This window comes from Chaetodon auriga, chromosome 1, assembly GCF_051107435.1.
Source record: "Chaetodon auriga isolate fChaAug3 chromosome 1, fChaAug3.hap1, whole genome shotgun sequence".
In the NCBI taxonomy this organism is placed as follows: Eukaryota; Metazoa; Chordata; class Actinopteri; order Chaetodontiformes; family Chaetodontidae; genus Chaetodon; species Chaetodon auriga.
In genome coordinates, this window is record NC_135074.1 from 32,994,050 (window position 1) to 33,004,792 (window position 10,743).

At 49.4% G+C, this 10,743-nt stretch overlaps 2 protein-coding genes across 2 annotated transcripts; one reads left to right on the plus strand and one right to left on the minus strand.

Annotated features, from left to right (window-relative positions):
* Positions 1-292: 292 nt before the first annotated feature.
* On the minus strand, positions 293-1,528 carry cebpa (CCAAT enhancer binding protein alpha). Its single transcript, XM_076735962.1, has one exon. It carries the CDS (start codon positions 1,310-1,312, stop codon positions 428-430), a length of 885 nt encoding a protein of 294 aa, XP_076592077.1. The 5' UTR covers positions 1,313-1,528; the 3' UTR covers positions 293-427.
* A 3,742-nt stretch (positions 1,529-5,270) lies between these two features.
* cebpg (CCAAT enhancer binding protein gamma) lies at positions 5,271-10,539 on the plus strand. The gene is made up of 2 exons (XM_076735951.1): positions 5,271-5,408; positions 7,465-10,539. The coding sequence occupies exon 2, from the start codon at positions 7,565-7,567 to the stop codon at positions 8,063-8,065; it is 501 nt and encodes a 166-aa protein (XP_076592066.1). The 5' UTR covers positions 5,271-5,408; positions 7,465-7,564; the 3' UTR covers positions 8,066-10,539.
* The last annotated feature ends 204 nt before the right edge of the window (positions 10,540-10,743 follow it).

The window sequence follows — 10,743 nt, forward strand, 5'->3', positions numbered from 1 at the left end:
CCTATTTTCTCAGAACAGGTGAAAAGCGATCAGCCAATGAGATGACGGTGAGATGAGTTCACCTGTTTCCAGTCAGAATGAGTCTGTGGTTTCAGGAGTTTTCTAGAATCTGTCCGGTTTTTCTTCTGGAAAACTCCTGAAACGAGAGACTCTGAGTCACTTCAGCAGTTTGCTTCTTTATGTCGGTTTGCAAACTGGCTGATTTCTTGTTTTCGAGGATATTTGCTGATTTTTTCACGTTTTGAGAGAAAAGCTGAAGACAAAGTGATTTGTTTGGGTGGTTTTGCAGTGAACACCTCAGCTGCCTCAGTCCTTCCAGCTCTCAGTCCGTCCGCACACATGAACACATGCAGAACCGTTTGTGTGTGTAAATCCAGCAGAGTACCAGTCCGTCTCCAGTCTGGTTCCAGTCCGGGTCAGTAGTCTCTCAGCTGCCCATGGGCTTGAAGGATCCGTCCGGCAGCTGCCTGAAGATGCCCCGTAACGTGTCCAGCTCGCGGGTCAGGTGCTCCACTCTCCGCCTCAGTCTCTCGTTGTCTGCCGTCAGCTCCACCACCTTTTGCTGCGTCTCCATGTTGCGCATCTTGGCCTTGTCGCGGCTCTTGCGCACGGCCACGTTGTTGCGCTCGCGCCTCAGTCGGTACTCCGGGCTGCTCTTGTCGACGTGCTTCTTGTGTTTCCCGCCTCCCCGCTCCAGCAGCTTCATGCCGCCCTGCTGCTGGTGCTGGTGCGGGTGTTGGTGGTGGTGGTGGTGCTGGTGCGGGCTAGGCACCGGGGTCGGCGGAGGGGTCGGGTGACCCGGCTGTAGGTGCATGGTGGTCTGCGCGCAGTGTGCAATCTGGTACTGGAGGTGCGGCTGCTGCTGCTGGGAGTACTGCTGGGAGTGCGGGTGCGGGTGGTGGTAGGTGGGAGGCATGCCCGGGTTCATGTCCTCGTCGTCCCGGGGCTCCTGCTTGATGGCCACCGGTCGGATGCGCGGCGGGTTGTGCTCGTAGAGCGGCTCCAGCTTGGACTCCATGTAGTTGGACATGTAGAGCTGCTGGGGCCCCGGGCCGCACGGCACCGAGTCGTACTCCCCGTTCATGATCTTGAGCTTGTCCTGCCGGGAGCTGTGGTGGAACAGGTCGGCCAAGAAATCGTCGTTGAAAGCCGACGGGTCGATGTATGCGCTCAGGTCGATGGAGGTCTCGTTGTCTCCGATCTCACCGCCGAGGTCTGCCGGGTCTCTGTAGCCGGAGGGGGGCTGCTGGCCGTGGTTTAAGGTGCTCATCAGGGGCCGGGGAGCGACCTCGTAAAGGTTAGAGAGCTCCATTGAGTATCTAAACCCGGACAGGCATGGCGAGGAGCTCCGAGAATCCAGTTTGGGAAAGTCAAATAGTGTCAGGTCCTCAGGTGAGAGGGGGTCAGAAAGCTGCAGACATGCGCCGAACGATGCGCTGAAGTTCGGTGGGAAGGTAACAGGTTTTATTTGAGCTCCAGAGCAGAGAGAAGCGGAGTGAAGCGGCGTGAGGCTGCAGGGTGTCGCTGATTCCTGCTGCTCAGTAAACTCTGAGCTGTCAAACTGCGGTTATATAGCAGGAGGCAGTGGGCGGGCGCACACACACACACACACACACACACACACACACACACACACACACACACACACACACCCCACAATGCTGGATTTAACCTACTGTCACTGCACAGAAACGTTTTCGGAGGCAAACTAGTATAAAATGTTTATTGTGTTCTGCGTTAAGCCTCTTACTGCGAACTCCGTTCAGAAATCATTCCCACAAAACGAATTCCAACATTTTTATCATCCTGGACCAAACACGCAGAAAGTGGTGTGCGGGTCTGGGGGAGCAGCAGCAGGTCTACAGTTCGGCTACAGTCAAATACACAAAACGGCACTTTCTGTTTGTTTAACACCAAACGTGAAGTCGCAGACTGATTGTCAGCCGCCCTCTGCTCCTCTGAGGAACCACGCTGCGCTTCAGCGTGACACGATCCAAATGCAAAGTTCTGCGATAATAAACGAAGTGCTGCTGCTTCTGATTGGCCTGGAAATATTCATCGTGATGTAAACATGTTTCTGCCTAAAGCGACATTAAACTGACAGATTTCTGATCTTCTGCACGAGCGCAGCGCCTCAACGTCTGGAGAGACAAAGTTTGCGTGCAGCTTATTACAGGTATGATTCCTCCTGTGAGGAACATACATACACACATACGCCGACATAAATACTCTGATTACTTCAGAAATATCGCGCGCACAACCTGCGTGTAAAAAATGAATATTGGGGAAATTCGATGGAAATGATCTATGTGCATTTGAAGAATAATTCACAGCTTCTCGTCATTAACAGGAAATCCACGCAGAGAAGCCGAAGTTTGTTTCATTCTGCCTGAAAATAGTTTTCAAAAGAAAAATCGGTGATATCATAATGACAAAAGAAAAGTGGATGAAAACGTGTGATCCATGTTTTTATCTTGGTGGTGTTTTATGAAAAGTGCAGCTGCTGCAGGTTATCGTTGTAATAATTCATCACAGTGGAATGTGCGTATGAACTGGTGTCATTTGGTCAAATGCAAAGTGGCTCTGGTTCACTGGACATTGATTTCTCTTTAATCTCTTATCTGCTGTTTGCTGTTTGGACAGAAGAGTCCTCCCTGTGAGCAGCACAGACACTCGGGGCAGATACGGAGCGGGGGGGGGGGGTCCTGCAGGGGTAACAGGGGTAAGAAGGTTCACGTCAGGGCTGCGGGTCGACCAGGAGGAGCTGAGCCTGCAGGCTGAAGCAGCGGGCTGGAGCGCCCTCTGTCGGCTGAAGACATCTGCTCCGGTTCTGAAGGACTGATGCGATTATTTCTTTGTTTTCTGCTTCAGCTCGTTCTGTCCATTTTCCCTCAGTCGACATCGTGCTTTGCTCTTTTCTTAAACTCGTCTGTCTTCTGTCTTTGCCCTTCATCTTTTCATGCTCGGAGTCTTTGCTGCCTTCACACTAAAACCTCTGGATGTTTGAAAGAGGTTCAGTGAGGACGTTTCAGGATCCCGGAGGAGCTTCTAGTGTGTTTGAAAAGTTTCAGCTAATCCTTGAAGAAATTATTCAACTAAAGTTTCCGGATTTTCAAGTTTAGTGATTTTCTCAATGTTTCCAGGAGACCTTGAAGAGGTTCTAGGGGTTGTTGGATTCTTGAAGAGTTTCTATAGACCTTGTCGATGTAAGGGACCCTTCAGTAGATCCTGTGTCTTTAAGCGAATTTAAGGTTTTGTTTAGGACGTTTTGGAGTTTAAAAGATGCTTGAGGATATTTTAGTGGTCCTGAAAAAAGGAGTCATTGAACAGGTTTCAGCTGACCTTGGGGCACTTCTACGGGCCCTTGAAGAGATTAAGTGGCTCGGTCATGAAAGAGGTTCTACTGTAGACCTTTTGGGGTTCTTCTAGAAGTCTGATGTTCCATTGATCCTCAAAGAGCATTTAAGGATCATGGAAAGGTTCACTGGATCCTTGGAAAAGATTTGAGGCCTCACTGAGGAAATTGTAGACAAGTTTCTTAGTTCAATCAGGAATTTTTGTAGGTCCTTAAGGAGAGCCTTGAAGATGTTCTAGGGGTCATTAGGAAAGTCCATTAATCCTTGAAATGGTTCCCACAGTCCTTGGGGAGCTTTGAGGGGGAACTGAAGAGGTTCGAGGGTCCATAAGGAGGTGGCAGCCTTTCATTAAATCATGAAACATTAATCAGACATGAACAGAACATAGATCCCAGCTGCTCAGATCACTGTGGACCAAGGAGTCATGAATGAAGTTCTAGAACTGCACAGTAACAAACCACCCTGACAGACACATCAACACAAAGGAGGGCAATGCTAGCTGTTAGCAACATTAGCACTGTAGCTAAGGTTGTGAAGGAACCCTCAGCCTGTCAAAATGGTTGTCTAATGGAGGGGGGGGCTGTGTTGGTGGGGGGGGCAGCGGTGAGACATGAAACCTGATACAGGAAATGGAGTTTGGGATTCATGAGTTTGAAGGTTTATCGGACACAAATCTGCGTGCAGAGCTTTGTAATGTTCACCGGCAGCTCTGCAGATTTAACGGCTGCAACGGTTTCATCTTTCATCACGATGATCGTTCAGAATATCAGAATATCAGAGTATCAGCGTTCATGTTGCAAAGCGATCCACCAGGAATGAGGCTTTGCATGGATTTGATTGGTCAGCACAGTGTGTGCCCGATGATGTCACATTCCTTTCACGCTGAAGTGGGTCTGAACGAGGCCTGAAAGTCTCCAGCACTGCTGCACACGTGTGGACCATCCTGCTCTTCATCTGGCTCTGCTGAGTCTTTATGGGACGCAGTGGACGCAGATTTAAATCAACAGCTGCTCTCAGAAACCACAACCACGGCGTCTGTGTCCACAGAAAATGACGCTGACAACGCCGCTGCTGGACAGAAGTAACCATCACCATGTCTGCAGGCTGACAGTCATCAGCCTTCCTCCATCGACAGCTCAACATCAGACAGCTGACTTCTTATTTTACAGTGTGGAGACTGATCCAGAGAGACGGACATGAGGGGGGCAGCCTAAGAACACAAAGGTCTGTGACAACGACAAAATGATCACTCCAGGACAGCTTTAAGTTTTTATTCACCTTCATCATCATGAGAGAAGCAGATACCAAAAGAAACAACATCATTTTCTGAAGCAATCCCATGTTTTCATCCTTGATGTTTGAGCTGCTGTCAGTGAAGCCTGCACTTTCTACATTAACGCGACAATGATTTACCAGGTTCATCTCAAACTGAGAGCAGCTCTTTAAAGACATGAGCTGGATGATTTTGACACATGTGTATTGTGTAACTGTCCTCTAAGCTGCTGCCATCCTTCTTTCTGTGACTGTCACCTCTCAGTGTTAATGAGCTGCTTTTTCTTTAATACGAAGTGTTTTAAAGTTGGATTCTCTGTGGGAAGGAATGACACAGTACATGGTATCTTTACTGATAGTTGTGCTAGAACAGATAAAAGCTGTATAATAAGTAGTTTGAGTGTGATTGAATGTCGTCATTCGGAGATGAAGTCATGGGTGTATGAACTCATTTGACCAACCTCATATTACATAAACAAAACCGACAGAAAACAGTCAACTCCTACTAAACGAATGAGATGTCAATCATAGAGAGCATTGCATCACTCTGCCCTATACTCACCTATGATTGGCCAATCCCTCACTTCGCTCCCTCCTACTCGCCTCTGATTGGCTGGGCCTTTACATTGCCGTACATGGTAAAAGAGATTTCGCAATCCTCTCCTCTCCATGTTCTAAACAAAAACACTCAGAGCTCACACAGACGGAATAAAACTCCAACTTTCTACGATAACTTTTTCTACTTTGACGGATGGTTGAGTCCGCAGCTGCTCCGTGAAGGTAAACTATGTTTTTAACTCGATATGGGTCCGAAAAAGAGAGCTAATAGTTAGGTAGCGGCTGTTTAGCACCAGAAGCTAACTAGCTGGCTAGCTGCCCGGCTACACGGGTAGTGTACGGCTCGTTAGAAGAAAGTCAAAATGTACATTCGTTTGTGTTCAAAGCCAAATTAGACACATATCACCGTTTGTATTTAGAGAGTAGATCCCTAATGCTGAGACACAGCGGAGTGAACCGTCTCTTTGCTGCTTCGAGTGAACTAAAAGTTGTTAAAAGTGCTCGGAAATTCAACATTCACGGACTTGAAAGGACTCGGACGGATTTGTCAGCCGTGTCGGGATGTTTGTCGTGTTTGTACTTGTGTCAAACCTTATTTAAGTCACCTGAACACTGAGATTTCTGCTTAGCCCCGCATGACTCCGGAGTTCCCCTCTTTCGGCACAAAGACAGCCGATGATGATGCAACAGCAGGCAACCGCCGGAGCTCTGCTGGTTTTCACCCGGAGCGCTTTTCCCTGCGCACAGCGGACTGGCTGCATGGCAACGCGCCGACCAATCAGAGCAGCGCCGCTAATTGGCGTACAGAATAATAATCCGACCAATTATCATGTCAGATGTGCTGCTGTTCAGAGATAGCAGGGTGGAGGTGGTGGGTGTTGGGGGTGGTGAAGCTCCTGATTGATGGTTTGAGGTCAGCTGAGAGTCTGCAGCCTGACGAGATGGAAAAAGGAAGATTTCATCGGGTTTCTTCAGGTGTGGGAGCACAGAGAGATGGAGATGGAGGCCCTGGATGTGATGGAGTTTTGTTAATAATATCAGATTACATGATTTCTGGAGCTGCTGGGATGAGTTCGTGATGACTGGGAGCAAAAAGTCAATTCATGTCTTCAGCTGTGAGGATGTGAAGTGACTGAATGTCTCTGACTGCTTGTCCCACCTGAGCTCTGACAAACTGTGATGACGTGCACTATTTCTGACATTATGTTTTTACTGCAAATAATCACATTTATAATTCTGTCAGTATTTGCAAAAGGAGAAAGTCCTGAATAAGGAAAATAAGCTCCATAGTCATCGTTCAGTCTGAGCCTTTTGAACAAACAGAAGTGAAGAAGTTTTACTCGTCCGAATCATTGCTGTGCTGCAGTATTCGATAACACGTTCATGTTCGACGTGTTGTTGAAATCAGGTGTTTAAGTCTTTAGTTACCTGCAGCAGAAAGACCCGTACAGATACGCGGTGTGTCGTGTTATATTCCACAGTAATTTAAACGCTCATACGACCAGCTGAACAGTCCTCAGACCGCCTTGGGTCGTCAGTGACAAACACATTCACAAATCAGAAAGACGTTCAGGGGATCACAGGCTCTCCGGTTCACGCCTCTGTTGTCCCCACCTGCCGTCAGCATGTCACAGTCCTGGTCAGGGCAGCTGAAGATCACCCATACTCCATTTTCCCTGTCGTCAAGCTGTCCTCCATCAGTCTCGCAGGCTGCGCTCAGTCCTGGTCTGGTCGGGGTCACTGGAGGCTGCTGAACCTGGTTCTGGAGTCCGCGGCGTAACAGGTCCAAAAATGGTCAGAACGTGACTAAATGTCATTCTGATGTGATGATCAGTACTCAGGAGATGATATAAATTGGTGTTGTCCCTCTCTAACGTCTCTGCTGACGTTCGACCATCAAAGGTCACATAGGGCGGATTTATGATCACACTGGATGTTTACATCCGCAAACAACGAGCGGCCATGTTTGTTGTCTTCTCAGTGTTTTGTCGTGTGCAGCTCAAGAGTTTTTCTGTCGTTTGGTCCGTCTCTAACAGGACGTCTTCAGACGTCCGGCTTTGTCCACCAGCAGATTTCCAGGTGACTGTGGTAGAAACAGGGAAAAGGAGAAACTCCAAACAAAAAGTGAATTTGATCTTTTTTCTGCTTGTGTGTTCTAGAGACCAATCAATCAATTCATCCAGGATATATTGAGCAGGCTGATCAATAATGAAAGGAATCGTTAGTGTCTGTCTTCTAATCGACCTGAAAGTGAAACTAACGTGTTGTCCTCCTCTAGGCTCCGTGAGGTGAAGAATCTGAACCTCTGCTTCCTGTTGGCGTTCCGTCTCTACACCTGAGGAGACTCAGAGATCAGCACCTGCAGGCAGCACATCCAAATGAGCCGGCCGTCGCAGCCGAAACTAACCACAGCTGACCACAACGGCGTGAGCGTCATCCAGAGCCAGGCCCACGCCGCCACCGCCGCCTCCTCGTCTCTGCCAGCGGCAGTAGCCGGACTGCAGCAGGTCCCCCAGCTCGTCCCCGCAAACCCTTCGGCTGGAGGCGGTAAGGCCCTCCCCCCCAGCAAGATGAAGAAGCCCCAGGCAGACAAGGACAGCGAGGAGTACCGCCAGCGCCGCGAACGCAACAACCTGGCGGTGAAGAAGAGCCGCATGCGCAGCAAGCAGAAGGCGATGGACACGCAGCAGCGTGTCAACGAGCTGAAGGAGGAGAACGAGCGTCTGGAGGCCAAGATCAAGCTGCTGAGCAAAGAGCTGAGCGTGCTCAAAGACCTCTTCCTGGAGCACGCCCACAACCTGGCCGACAACGTCCAGCCGCCCACTGGCGCCGAGGGCTCCAGCCCCACCCCCAACAACACCTCCACCAACGGGCAGTGAGGGGCGGGGCCACACCTTTCAGGACCTCAGGAGCGTTCGCTCTCTTCAGCTTCCGTCACTTCTCACTTTGGAAACATGGCCTCAAATCTCCTTCAGCGCTTTTCTTCAGCTGATTCGTTACTTCCTGTTTAATCTCTTCACCCCCAAACTTCCCAGACGTCCCACAATCCCCCTGGAAAACCTGGAAAGTTAATTTATTTTGGAGCGCTGGAGGAACTCAAACAGATGAAGCAGGAGCTGAAGTCTGGGTGTTCATGATGTCATCACGAACTTCATGAGTTCATCCAAAGATTCACAACAGCTCCTTTTTTGTCCTGGAAGGTTTTGGACTTTGTCATCGTGGAAGAAGCCAGAAGGATTGAACGCTCTCGTGCTATTGATTGATTGATTGATTTATTGATTGGAGGAGACATGAGCTCCTACAAACTGAGACGACGTCCAATCAGGATTCATGCTGAGTGAATCAGAGAAACTGGACCAGCAGACGTCTGTGGGACCCCCCGTCTCTGCTTCCTGGCGGCTCCTTTAAAACGGCCCGGACGTGGACGAACTCAGTGCGCCGCCGCCGCCGCAGGATGAACATGTAGATTGTCAGATTCCCTTTTTTAGGATGTGTATTTTCTTCTGTTATTCTAAAAAGAATTTTTAAAAAAGTCCTGTTAATGAGCAGATTTTTAAAGCTGTCAGTCACTACATGTTATCTCAGCCCCGTCTTTGACGGTCACTCACCTGACTTTAAGCCCTCGTGACCGCAGCTCACCTCCGCTCTTTCAATGTCTGTGTCTGAACACTCGGTCGAGTCTTTGGGCTCCTGGACATCCTGACATATCTGTGGCTGATGAATCTGCAGGTGAGCTCACCTGTTGGTCCACCAAGCAAACGAAGTCCAGCTGCAGTAACTTCCAGAAGGTTCTTTGTTTTACCTTTATTGATGGAGTCTGAAAAAAGAGGGCAACAGAAAAGGTCTTTAAAGTTTAGGACAGGCTGTTCTATAACGTTCACAACCAGTAACATCATGATCTTCTACAAATTGAACTTATCAATGAAACCAGCTGGAAATGTTGCTCAGGTGAGTTCAGGTGAGAGCTCAGGTGAGCCAGCTGTCCAATGAAAAGCAGACTAAGCTGCAGGTGGAACCAACGTGCAGGTTTGTGTTGCAGAGGACGGTTTTAGCAGCCGCGCTCCGCCATGCAGCGTGTGACGCAGCTGATGCTGGGAGCTTCTCACGTTCAGGCAGTGATGTAAAAACCGATTCTTTTGTTTTTGGGATCAATAACGAATCAGTCTGTCATCAGTTCCGAATCAGTTCGAGCGCCAAACGTCCGTCTTCTCCGCCCGAAGTGCTTCAGTCAACAGATTCAGCCTGAAACACGAACTCTGACAAGAATTGAACTTTTTGATTGATAAATGACCAAGATGATAAATCAATCATCAGACTTACTGACCATTCACTTAGTTATTGATCGATTGATCTTTGATCAGCTCTGCTTCGGTGACACTGGCCACAGATATGACAGCGACACCCAGGCTGTGTTTAAAAATAGAGCTGCGTGCAGTAATCTGTGGTCCCATGACCCCGCCTAGCCCCCGCCTCTCGCCTCCACCTGGCGGCGCGTCCCAGTCCAGACAGGTGTGTTTGTGGTGCTGGGCGGACGCCGACGCCTCCGATGTATCAGACGCTCCAGGCGAGCCGCGTCTTGAACTAAATCCACGTTTAAACCGGGTCGGGTTGGTAGCCGCCTGCTAAGGAGGTCGTAGCAGATGGGGACAGGTCTTCACCTGAGCGTGCCGCTCGCCGCGGAGGAGGGCGGGGCCGCAGCCCGTTGTTGTCAGACTTTATAATTATGTGAGCTTTGTGCGGGCGTGGAGCGTTTCCCACAGGATTTGTCTGTCAGGAGCGTCGCCTCCCTGCAGGAATGTGGTCGTCTGAGTCCTGCAGCTCCTGAGCCGCTCAGCTCAGCGTTCCACCAGCGTTCCCACAGCACTCCACCAGCGTTCCCACAGCGCTCCACCATCAGGTTCTGCACTGCAGACCAGCTCTGATCATGGATGAGGCGTCTCTCCTGGGGCTGGTATCAACATTTAAGAGTTAAATCAGCTGATGTTTGTTTAGGTTTAAAGTTGTGGGAACGCCTTGGGAACTCCGTGGGAACATCGTGGGAACGTCGTCGCCCTCACAACCTTCATCTTGGTCTCTTTTCTATTGTTGGTTTTTCTACTTTGATTCCAAAAAGCAGCATGTGTATAATGAACCCTTTGCATGGTGGGGGTGGGATGTGCTCAGAGAGATGAATTAGGAACCACAGTCTGTGTTCGGTCGTGCTGTTCGCTGTAGACGATGTGTGTCGGGATGTTCGTCATGTTTGCTTTGGTCTGAATGTTGCTGGGCAGCATTTCTGTCGTCACTCAGCTTTTTTATATCAGAGGAATCTGGGAAACGTGCATTGTAAATTAAAATTCAGTATAAAAGTTCAACCGTGTGTTTCGAGTTTTTATTCCAAGCGTGTGTAAAGGCAGATCTGAGATCTGCTCTCGAATCCTGTGGATGGTTTGGTCTCTTCTCCGCCGTCAGACCCTCTGCAGACGGTGAGGAGCAGAAGTGTGAACATACTCAGGTGTTCAGGTGTGTCTCCACCTGAATGATGCCTGTTCATGACCGCAGCAGGAGGCCTCACAGG

Coding starts and splice junctions, on each gene's coding strand:
- cebpa (XM_076735962.1), bottom strand. CDS start 1,312: ATGGAGCTCTCTAACCTTTACGAGGTCGCTCCCCGGCCCCTGATGAGC.
- cebpg (XM_076735951.1), top strand. CDS start 7,565: ATGAGCCGGCCGTCGCAGCCGAAACTAACCACAGCTGACCACAACGGC.